At 35.9% G+C, this 12,255-nt stretch overlaps 1 protein-coding gene across 4 annotated transcripts in view; it reads left to right on the top strand.

Moving 5' to 3' along the window:
• STAU2 (staufen double-stranded RNA binding protein 2) overlaps positions 1 to 12,255 on the top strand; it is a 177,454-nt gene that overhangs the window by 17,995 nt on the left and 147,204 nt on the right. For 3 of the 4 annotated variants that reach the window (XM_040588431.1, XM_040588434.1, XM_040588433.1), the window contains exons 2-5: positions 2,436 to 2,643; positions 3,754 to 3,884; positions 8,211 to 8,370; positions 10,670 to 10,805. In XM_040588431.1, coding sequence (XP_040444365.1) covers positions 2,445 to 2,643; positions 3,754 to 3,884; positions 8,211 to 8,370; positions 10,670 to 10,805 — 626 coding nt within the window. In that variant the 5' untranslated portion in view covers positions 2,436 to 2,444. Of the gene's footprint in view, positions 1 to 2,435; positions 2,644 to 3,753; positions 3,885 to 8,210; positions 8,371 to 10,669; positions 10,806 to 12,255 lie in introns of those variants that run through there. The other variant, XM_040588435.1, reaches the window with a different exon arrangement.

Below are 12,255 nucleotides of genomic sequence, written 5' to 3'. Positions count from 1 at the left end.
AGAAAACCCCAGTACCTAATGGGTGATGATACTGTTTTGATTTCACAGTTTAATTTCATTTGTCCTTTACTGTAGGACATAGAGTGTGTTTGTTCTCCTAAATTTTATCTTGTTCATTTTTACAGTTCGTTGATACTAATATCAAACTGATTTTTTAATCCTTAATAGAAAAGGATCAATACTACAGTTTCTCCCTTTAGCACAGCAACACTATAGAACATATTTTATTTGCTTCTTAGGAAGTTCTGCTTTCTTGAAAAGAAGAATAAACTTTCAAAATACTGGAAGCTGAAAGGATAATTCATAACTGGCAGGGCCTGAGAATAGGTGTTTGGTAGTACCTCATACAGTACTGTATGAGCGATGGCATTCCCGTACTCATGTTTAACTGCTGAAATGTAAATACTCTAAGGATTTTCTTAAACTTTTAATTTGTGTGATGTTTTTTTTCTATATTGTCGGTTTAATTTTGAAGGTGTTTAATATATATGTCACGATTCTGCCATGTTTACATGACTAATGTTTACAGTTAAGAAACTTTCTAAATTCATTCTGATATATACCAATATATTTACAATCAGTAGTATAGCAAAGAATTCTATAGTTACACACATTCTCAGTCTTTCAGATAGGCCCTTCTAACAATACTGCACTACTGTATGACATTTGCTGTTAAGTCACAGTAGGATTTTTAAAGTCTGAATTTAGTCCATATTTTTGAACGCATGAAGTACTGGAATACATCTCAGCTGATTGCATATGTATTTTTAAAATCTGTCACTATTAGCATTTTACTTATGATCCTTATGAAAAGGGCAAGTGATTGCATCTCAGCTTCATTTTTAATTTTTTTACATTTGCCTTTCCGGAGCTTTAAATCTGTTGTCTGTCTTTCCTCAGTAATAAAACCGGCATTCTAGTCTGAACCTTTTCTCCAAAGCACAGTCACAATAATAGGATTTATTATTTTCATTGTACTAGTGCAACTGTGCTAAAGTAGTTGCACTGTGTGGTGTACTGAGTAATTTGGGATCTCAATCCAACAATACTGTCCATCTGAGTAGAGATACTTGGATTTTTTTAACAGATCTGGGGAGGGGGGCGGGGCAGAAATACTGATGTAATCAAAATGTTTTATATAGTTGTACTTGTTTCAATAAGACCTTTGTTAGAAAGTTCTTCAGGTGTTGGATGGCATTTTTGCTTAGGAAGACAGAATTACCGCAGCAGAAGTAGCAAAGAGCTTACTAGTAAGGGTGCTGCTCGTGACAGAGGAGGGCTGGGCTCCTGTCCTCTGCCTCAGCCAGAGGGACCAGAGATGCTGGTGAGAGAGATCCCAGTCCTCGGGCTGCTTGTTGACTGTTATGGTGTTTGCTTTTATCTGCTCTGTACAGATCATATCATGTCTATGAACCCTAAAAAATACAGTGTACGTTCGTGTTACTGAATAAAATACATCACCCTGTTTGGTCCTGATGCTAAAAGGAGAAGCCCAAGACTTTTCCCTGGAGGACTGAGAATGACTTCCTCTTTGCTTATTTGAGTGGATTGCCTAGGGTGCTTGCTGGCCTCTGAACTGCTCCCACGTGGTTTTTGCAGGAGTTCTTTGTCAGTAGCCAAAACTTTGCCAAGGAGCAAGCATACTTTCAGTGAATAGTATGAAGGAGCTGTGCCCAGCCCCTGGTTTGTTTATGAGTGTAAACTTAGTCAGAGAACATGTATTGGTAATAGAGAAACTCATCTGGGCAGATGGAGAGAGATAATTAGTACCTAGCATATTCCAGGTAAATGCTTTAGGCACTGGGTTAGAAGCTGATTTAAGAAATTCTGGTACCTGTGCTAGTAATTTGTAGGATTGAAATGCTCCACCTGTTGACTGGATAAACAGTGATTTTTTCAGAACTTGTTATTTGGTGGGTTTGTTTAGTTGTTTGTTTGTTTTCTCATCTTACTTTTTCTCTTTTCTAGTTTGGTAGCAGGCAGAAAAAAGTAGGGATTTTCTCTTGTGGGCTTATTTGGTATTTTGTGTGCACTTTACTGAAAAACTATGGGAAAAGATTGCTGTGGCAGTTTGTTGCAAAGACATCCTCTGCTGAAGAAATTGGCAGGTGCTAATCTCATCTGCAGAATAATTATATGGAATTTTATTCTAGGATAATCATTCTTCCTGCTGTATTTCAGGCAGGGTCACCCCACAGTTGAGCAACAGAACTTGGAGTCAGGGCATGTGGATTTGCTCTGGTCATGTTCTTTGACTGTGAGCTCTGTTTCTCTGTGTATCTGTTTGGAAGTAATGTTTGCAAGGGGTGTGACTTCTGTGGGTAGTTTTGTGACCCAGGTCTAGGAGCAAAAAAAAGATCTGTTGTTAATATCACTACCATCATTTGACATGCAAAATGCAAAGTTCCCTGCTTACAATATTTTTTTTATTGCAGTGATAGGCAATGGCACAAGTTAAGATGCAGACTACAGCAAACCTGTCTGGCCCTACCATGTCTCCTATGGTGCTACCCCTACCAGTTACAACTACAAATACGCTGGGTCTGCCGTCCTCAATGAATGGATCCATTTCGGAATCAGCTGCCAGCTGTAGCAGTCCTACGGCCGGCCTTGTAGATCCTGCGCCTTCTAGCAACTCACCGGGTAAGTTGGTCCAAGTATATTTTCTTTGGTCTTCAAATGAACCTTTTTGATGACTCATTAATTAAAAAAAAAAATTTAAAATTTGGCTTTAATGAGGATTAAAATAAACAAAAAAATCTCATAGAAAACTATTTTGGCTAAATAGGCTGTTTACTAAGCTAAGTTTCTTTAACTGAGCTCAGACTTACAGTGAAGTGTTGGTCAATGATATAAAAGCTCAGAAAAGAACATGTCTATTTTGTCAAATTCTGAGTGTATCTTTTACAGAGAAGTTTTAGTGGTGCAGGAAGGTCTCCAAGTGTATTTCTCTTCCCTAGAACAGAATGTCTTCAGACTGCTTGGCAGTATTTGGTGTTTCCTTTGTAGCCTAATAAATGCTGTAGTTCCTATGCTGAACTGGGTATAAAATACAGAAATGCTATCCTAAAAAATTAAGCACAAAATGACTGTGGTTTAGGGATAAATACAATTACATTGAAAAAGAAATAGCAGAAATTTAAAAAATAGTAAAGCAGTATACGTGAAGTAAGTTGTCTCAGAAAAGCAGAACAAAATCCTTAAAGGGGGAGAAAAGGTGTTTGGGAGCGCTCTGAGAGTGACTTCACTGTTGTGAGAAAAGTCCAAAACACTGGGAAGAAGCAGGGAGAGGCAAGTGGGGACCACAGGGTTTCATCTGCTGTATTTATCTTACAACTCTTATACTATCCACTTCCTCAAAGTGTTGAGAAAGCATTCTGAAAGAGTAGTCAATTCCTGGAACCAGTGTATTCCTGATGAGTAAACTTTGGTGATGTAGAAAATGTAGCATATGTGTATGTCCTTCTACACTGTTATCTTTTATAGAGACATTTTGGAAAGAAATAGTTGTATTTTTTTTAAATTGCATGTAATCAGAATGGTTTTGTTAACCATTTACAGTGGTTATTGTAAAATGCTTATTCTCATATGATTAATATATAAATGGTTTAAAACATTGTATTTAGCATGTGGAAAAATTATTTTTTAGCTGAAGTATTTTCTTTTCTAAGCATGCTGCTGCTTTTGCAAAGCTTTGCGAAGTGCTGAGGAATACATTTCTCCACAAAAACTTTACAGACTCTTTATTTACAGCTCCTCTCCAAGATAACATGGCAAACCCCAAAGAGAAAACTCCAATGTGTCTGGTAAATGAGTTAGCCCGTTTCAATAGAATTCAACCCCAGTATAAGCTTCTGAATGAAAGAGGGCCTGCTCATGCCAAGGTAAGGTCGCAGTTCCAGGTGATGAGCCATACCTTAAATGCTGAACAGATAATGTCATGGTCTGGATGAGTGCGCTTGTCAAACACAGCCCCATTTCTAGTGTAAGGGGTTTCTCACTGTTCTTTATTTTGCTTGCTTTTTTTTTTTTAACACTTTCAGAAAGTGTGTCTGTATTTATGTTGAAGCCCTTTAGATCATTTTGTACCTTACCTTGACTTCCACCTTTGAGTTGATATTTGTTGGCCTATATAAAGACCTTGCGACATTCTTTCCAGGGTATCACCACCCTTTTTTAATCATGATGGAGCATTTGCTTTTTAAGCTGCATGAAACCTTCTCCCCAGTCAGCATTCATCTGATAACTCACCTCTGCATTTGTGTCATGGTAGTGCAGGTGACAACAGAGCTAGTTTGTGTCATTTTTTTAAAGTACTTACTGATACAATTCTCTGTCTGTAAAGTTAATTGCATTGATACCCTATCTTTGGATCTTGCGTTATAGGGCACAAACTTCTATACTGTTCTTTCCTTTAAATTCTGTGCATCTTTAAGATTCATGGTGATACTAAGATTCCTGATACGATTATAGCATTAAAGTTTCTACTGAGCTGACACTTAATTTTGGTCAGTTCTCATACCAATTTGGACATCCAACTTAATTTCATAAGTACAAATCAGGGTGCTTTTGGATGATGGGGAACACAGAGGGATATTCTCATAATAATTTTCAGACATAATTTTGAATTTCTTCTCTAGTTAGGAGCAATCTGGGGGAGGAGAAAAAAACATGAAAACTCAGAGAGAGGCAATGGCATAGTTAATAGCTGCTTTATACTCAGTATTTATAGAGTGGCAAAATTGCATAGGACAGTGGGGTCACGCTGCAGATCAGTAACAGTTTCAGCTAGTCATAGGCTGTGTCGCAGCCGTTGCCCCTTGTTTCTCAGTTGCATGTTCTGTTGTGAGCTGGCACAGAGTTGATGCAAATCACTGACCTTCTGGTCTGGCTGGTGTTCATGCATCCTTTGTGCTGGTGGAAATGATGTCAGCAGGTGCAGGGCTGCTGAGAATCAGCAAGCTTTTAGGATCCCTCATTACAAATGGAAATTGAAGTGCTCTTCTTCCTGGAGGCGTTTGGCACCATGGGATACACTGGTTGGTGGGTTTTAGGTTGCGACATGTTCAATCTGTTGTGCTTTCTGTAACTTTTCACTGTTGTGTTGTATATTTATTTTGCTACCTTTTTTCCATTATTGTGAGACAGGAAGTGCTTTGGTTGTACCAAAAGATGTGGTTTTGGCTGCTCCTATTCCTCAGCCATAAAGAGATTTGAGTTACACTGCATTCATACTATACATTAAATTTTAGCAGTACAAGAAATAGTTCACATATATTTGTTATTACTTTTAAAGGAATTAATGTAATTGAAATTACTTGAGCCTGTATTGGCTGCACTTTTGAAAGCCAGATTTTCAATGGATTTCTTAATTTTTCAGTTTTTCAATTTACCCCTTATTATTTTTAATTGCACTCATAGTGGTCAAAAAAAAGATACGTATGTGATCTGTGTACTCAGAAGAATATTAAATCTGATTTTGACCTGTGCAGCAAACGAGAAGAACAAAGGAGGGAAAAGGATGAAGAACAAGACCTATAAAAAGCAGAGAAATTATTATGATTGTTAGGAGTTTACTATTAATGTTTTCCTAGCAATATGATGACATACCTGATATAACTTATGGAACAGAGCTGAGTTTGTCCTAGAAAGCATGACCTGAAGGATGTAATGCTGCTGCTGCTGGTGGTGTTTGCTATTTAAGGATTATCTCGTGTTGCTTTCTTCCTATACATACTCATTCCTGTCCACTAGTGGTTTTCGTGATTTTCAGAGACGTGCTCTACAAGACAGCTGTCTGTGTTGTGACCACAAATGCTAGTAAATTTCTATATCCTTTTTTCTAGTTGTCTCTGGAAAGTAAGTTTTGACAACTGGAGTGACATGGGAAACTAGGAACAGTGGAGCTAGGGGAGAACTGATGGTTCCTGACAGTGTAGTTAGGATTTCTAGGAGTCTGCCCTCCAGGTGCATTTTTTATCATAAGTAAAACCAGAAAGTCTTTGTTAGCATAAACTACGTTTTTGAGTACATTAGTCAGATTGATTATTTCTTCTGTGCTTCTATGTCAATGGCATCTCAGGAGACAAGTTTAAAAGAAGCAGTGGCAAAAGAAAGTGGATGGTGGTACAGAGAAGAGGGAAAAGGGTAAGGGATGTAGCACTTCAGAAGTCTGGGAAGGAGGAAAGTTCTACATGCAGAAAAAGTGAGGAGGAAAGACTTTCCAGAGCCAAGGGTGACTGACCTTATGAAGACAGCGGAGTGAAAACAAGCACAAAGTACAGTGGCCTTTGCATTTCTGCTCTCTAGCCATCAGGTAAATTAGGTTGGATGTAAGGAATAAAACATTGCTCGGAAAGTTGGTGAGAAATGCCTCTCATTCCATAGCAGAACTGGCAATCCGGTGTTGCAGATCTTGAGTACTTCATTGGCTGCTCCAGATTTTGGTTTAAGGCAGTTTTATTCCTTGAACTAAATTCCCACCTACTACTGTGTATGGGTTTTGTGGGAGTTTTTTTTGTCAGGTGGGCTAAGTGAGAAGGTTAGAGCTCTGGCTATAGAAATTTATTGAGCAAGCCCTTTATTATCTTGAATTTCTGTTTATTGCTCTAAGTGCTAAGAGGACGGTTATAGGTAGATAAATAGCCATTATTCATATTTTTATTTAAATTAATGATATTATTCTCCTATGAAAATACTACACTGATAACTGTCTTATAAAATATAAAATATATAAACTTCAGATCCAGAAATCAAATTTCAGTTCTTCTAGTAATCAGGATGTATGTTTATAGATGATTTATATAATTACAGATATTTAGCTCTAATACCCAGCTTAGCTTTCAGGTGGGGATAGGGTTTGACAAAGTGCTGTCTCTGAGGAATTGTCATGACTGCTGTGGAAAAAACAACATGGCGATAGGAACTGTGATACGGGTACTTGGCACTGTACTTCTGAAAATTACAGTATTCCAAAACTCAAGCCTGTAATTGAGACACAAGTAAATATTTATAGCATTCAGTCCATATGCACTGTATGCATGTGTATAGGGCTGAGTTGGGAGGCACATACGTACTTGTGTTTAAAGGCTTGTTTGCCAGTACATGCTAAATGAAAATACAGGTAAAGGCAAATTTAAAGTTTGCCCATCTCTAGATACCTGGTCCTGAATCTAGCTAGTTTAAATAATTTTAACAATTATAGAGAAAATAACTATCAAAATGAAAATTTTACTTTATATGCTGCTCACACTAATATGTAGATTTCTTTATGTTGCCTCAGGTCAGTCAGTTTTCTGAGGTAGATATATCTTAGTTTACTGTGCGCACCTGACTATTAAATCCTGCCTTATATGTATGGAAAAGACCTTGAGTTGTTACCCTTTCTCCTCTCATTCTTAGATGCTCAAATTTAAACAGAATGTGTATGTATCGTACAGAAGATAGACTCTAATATCTCAAATATGCATTGAGTTTTATCTTCACAACTCACACAGCATGGATACTGCAGATTTGAAAATGTATATGGTTTTTATCAGTAGTCTATTTCTGACCTCTGAATTTTTACAGTTCTGTCTTCACTATAGAAGCCACATTAAAGAACTGCAGTTTCATTCAAAAAGATAATACTTCTTTTCTTTCTTATTTTGTATTTTTGAACATATGTGAGTTGTGACTCAGCCCTAACAATACACATAGTTTTCAGAAATTGGATTGTGTGAGAAGTTCTTGCACTGGGTAAAAGTATTTGGGCCAAATTCTCCACCTCCTTGAAGAGTGTGCAGTCATTTATAGCTGTTCAGAATTATTACAAAATTATCAGTTATTTTTAATAGCATTGTTTACCTGTTTTCTACAGTTAAACAAAGCGACTAAATGCATTCATATGTGTGAGGAAATGAGGTCTTAACCGACCAGTATATAGTCTTCCAAGAGCAGAGGATCAGCTTACAGTTATTATTACTTGGTTTAAATATTATTCTGTTCTTTGGTAGTTGACGTTAACATTATGCTACTTTGTCACTTGTAAGGCCAGATATTGGCCACTGATAGAGACTCACTGATGTCTGTAAGAATCAGATGTGTTATCTGGGAGTTGAATATAATGAAAAGAGAGCATGGTTTCTCTTCAGCCCTGGAAGTTTCTATACAGGTTGGTCTAATCCACAGTGATAATTTTGCTAGGATTTACCTGTTCTTTGTCTTTGAAGATGTTCACAGTGCAGCTGACTCTGGGAGAACAGACTTGGGAAGCTGAAGGAAGTAGTATTAAAAAGGCCCAGCATGCTGCTGCTAGCAAAGCATTGAATGAAACTACCCTTCCCAAACCAACGCCTAGACCACCCAAAAATAATGTTAACAATAATCCAGGTATGACATTTTCCTCTGTGTGTTAAATCTTGTTGAAGTATTGGAATATTATACCACTAATAAAGACATTTTAAAAGGTATAAGTTAAGTTGGAGGATGAGAATCAACATAGCTGTCTTATAGGTATGATAGTATAATGAAGAACCCCTAGTGAGTTTGCTCGGGAGAATTTTTAACGTGAATACCAAAAATGGTTGAACTGTAACTGAATGTATTATTTAGATAAGGCTCAGATGTATACAAAGTGATTGGATGTGATCAACAGTGGAAAGATGGGACAAAACCAGATTGAACTGACCATTATTACCATAGTAAAACATTTTTCCCAAAGAGTTATTTTAGCTAATTTTCCAGTGAAATTGGAAATTTTATCCAGTCCAATCCTGTGAAATCACATCTGTTATGTAAATAAAAGGTCAGGATTTGGCATGAGAACTTGTGCAGGTATTTCCTGCATCATGAGTTTTCCTTCACAGCAACCTGTGCTTTTGAAAAGCTTTCAGATGGCTTTAGAAACTCTTGTTTGAATAATAGAATTTATATTGGTGTCTTTACATCCTTCATTTTGAGGTGTTACCTGTGAGTTCCCTTCTATGTGTGCAATACCTTTTGAGATACACACCTCAGCCATGTGCTCAGTGATCTGTTCTGTCTTGTTAAAATAAATAAAAAAGAATTCCTAACTGTATTTCAAACTAATATAAAAGAAAGCAAACAGTGAGAAAAAAGTAATCTCTTTCTTTTTTACACTTCTTTTCCCTTCTTCCCTTTTTATTTCCCTCTGCTCCTCCCCCCTCCCTTTTTAAAAAAAAGTCATCTTTAGCCACTTTCTTAAAATAGAGTAATTTTGCAGTTAATCTTCTCTATGTTGGAAAAAAAACCTGGAGTAATTTTCCTTTAGAGCTTGTATTATCCTGAGCATTAGCCATTAAGGATTGTTGGAGAGTGGTGCGGTAGTATTCTCTTGCTCCTCTGGATATCAATACATTGCTTCTCCAGACCCAGGACACTGGTTTTGCCCTGTGTCCTTCATAGTCACTGTGACTTTGGCTGTTAAGAAAGCAGGAGGGTCAGACCTCTATATAGATTCTGGGTTTGATTTTTGACATCGCAGAGAATCACTCCACTTGTAGATTATTTTTTTTGGCTTTGAGCATATTCTTAAAGGGAAAAGCTGATAACAAAAGAAATAGGCTTTAAGGGAATTCATTAAAAAATTGTGTCACTTAACACTGTAATTTTGCTCTAAGAAATGTATATTGTATATGCACAGATGTTTCTCATCAAAATGGCATTTTGCATTTTTACTATATAGTTGAATTCATAGTCATTCTTTGCTGTGGAAAATATAAAAATTGATGTTGATAGAAGTTTTTGAGTAAGTATTGCATAATTTTTTTCGTCATTTGTTATATAAAACCTCAATGGCTGACTGGTAAATTCATCATAGCTGTTTTAAGGCTAGATTCATTTGAACCTCTTATGAAAATATTTTGAGAAAATATTAACTGCTTTTAATTGGAATGTACATTTAGCTTATTTAGGATTTTCTTACAACAGTACGAATGGGGAATACAGTAGCTGAACATTTTATTTTAAAAAGAAAAAAAAAGTCATAGTGTAGCTTTTTATTTGGCATTTTGGAGACCATGCAAGTGGGCAAGTGCTGGCTGCTTTTCTATTTTTGTATTCTATCACCAGTAGATGGCTGTAGTGACACTGATTTCCAGTAGTATTTTCAGCTTTTTACATCATTCTTGTTAGATCATGAGTTTTTAGTCATGGTCTTAAGTTTTCAAGTCTTGCAAATAACACATTTTTTTCTGACTTGTTGTAAGATTACCACATGACTGCAGTAATGCCTATTACTGTTTGCTTGTTTCAGTGCCTCTTTGCTCTATTTGTGTTTTTATTTAATGGTATTCAGCAGGATGAGATATTCTTTTATCTTTATAATTTCAGTAAGCGTCATAACGTATTATAAGCAGTTTGGAAAGATGAAGAACCAACTTGATTATAGCACTAACTTTCTCCTTCATACGTGAAGACTAATCTACTGGAACTGCATAGAGAATGCATTGAGATAAAGTTTAAATGTTCTTTTTCATTGCTTGTGATTAAGTTGGCATCTATATTCCTGTCTTTTAGAGAAAACGAAGTGTTGTTCAAGTTGTTTATTTTTTATTTAAGGCAAAATAATACTATGCAGCACTCTCTTTGCTGCTTATCTCAGTCCTGCTTGTGTGTTTTGCAGTGTTTGTGGTTTAAGTGCCTTACATGTATTCTTCGGTTTTTGCAGGCAGTATAACTCCAACAGTGGAGCTGAATGGTCTGGCTATGAAAAGAGGAGAGCCTGCCATCTACAGGCCATTAGATCCAAAACCAATTCCCAATTATAGAGCAAATTATAATTTCCGGGGCATGTACAATCAGAGGTTTGTACTTTTTCTATTCTTTGATGTTTATCCTTTGCTTATCAATGTGTTCTAAATCTTTATGAACTTCCTAGGTTATTTCAGAGTAAAATAAAACTAACATTTTTACAAAGGAGAGTCTCTGCAACCTTATTTAGAAACACACAGGATTTCCTTCTAAAAGAATACAGGTGCCCTAAGCATGTCACAAGGAATAAAGACATGTAAACCAACTGTTTCTATTTTTTTAATGCATATACTGGAGTTACAGTCTACAGCCATGGCAGTGAGGAGGCAGAACATTAACTCCAGAGAGAGGTTTTGCTTTTATATGCTGTGCTGTCATGTGATTTAGAATCTGTATCATTAAAAATGAAGCATTCTTTTCTAAGAAGAAAAATGTATATAAAATTAGGAAGGCTGCATTTTGAAAATTAGCTGGAAACCATTCTCAGGTTGCCATTTTTTTTACCATTCTGCCTGGTCAGCTTTCTGAATTTCTTAATCCTCAGTGTTTGGTTAGGAAAAATCCTTTATTTCACAGTTTATAAACCTATATGCAGAGAGCCCTCTATCAGTTCTGTCATTACTGTAGTAAGTTGGAGTAATTGTTGAGAAGATGGTATTCAAAATTTTGTTTGTAACAAGTTCTTAAAGATTAAAATAAATCAAAAATTTAAGTGGGTGGAACTGTTTTCTTAACTGACCATCCAAATACTTTATGCTTCAATTTGTTCTAAATTTTTGAAACATCTTAATCTTTGGTATTGTAGTATTTTGGTATTTGTAGTACAGATAGAAAAACTGTTCTAGCTCATCCTGAATTAAATGTAATTTGTATCTAATGCAACAGTCTGAGATAAACTTAAGGTAATATATATATGTGTTAATTTGCAATCCCAAGAGCTTCTTTCTCCTTATTTTTTTCTCCATTTTTCCTTCTTTTTCTGCAGAACAACTATATTAGAACAGGTCCTTTGGAGCTCCAAAAGTTATTGAGTGTAATCTGTAAAATAAGAAAAAAAAAAAAAAAAACAAGTCAGGAATTTCTAATAGCATGTTTTTCTCCATGGAAAATGTTTACTTTTTTGTAAAGGTTTGATTAATGGATTTCCTATACATTTTCATGCATCGCATAGTTATCAAAAAGAATGAGGTTATTAGCTTGGAAGAAGTGTTTTGGTTCAAATTTACTCTTCTATTAAAAATTGAATTTATAGCAATGTTTAAAAATTAAGGAGTTTGAAATGAAAATGCAGCATTTCAGTGTTGTATAAGGAAAGTTTCAGCCAATCTAATCTTATTTTCCTTTTCACCTGATTTTTAAATCATGGTAATGTTAGAGTTTTAACATTTCATTCTGTTGTTTTTTAAATAGCAACAATACCTAGATCCGTAAAAGACAAACAAACATAACCTGAAAAAAGTCTTCCATTACTCTACAGAACAGTGCCTGTTTATTGTATACCTG

This window comes from Falco naumanni, chromosome 3 (genome assembly GCF_017639655.2).
Source record: "Falco naumanni isolate bFalNau1 chromosome 3, bFalNau1.pat, whole genome shotgun sequence".
NCBI lineage: Eukaryota > Metazoa > Chordata > Aves > Falconiformes > Falconidae > Falco > Falco naumanni.
Note: the sequence above shows the minus strand (reverse complement) of the source record. Positions and strands in the feature narration are given on the sequence as shown.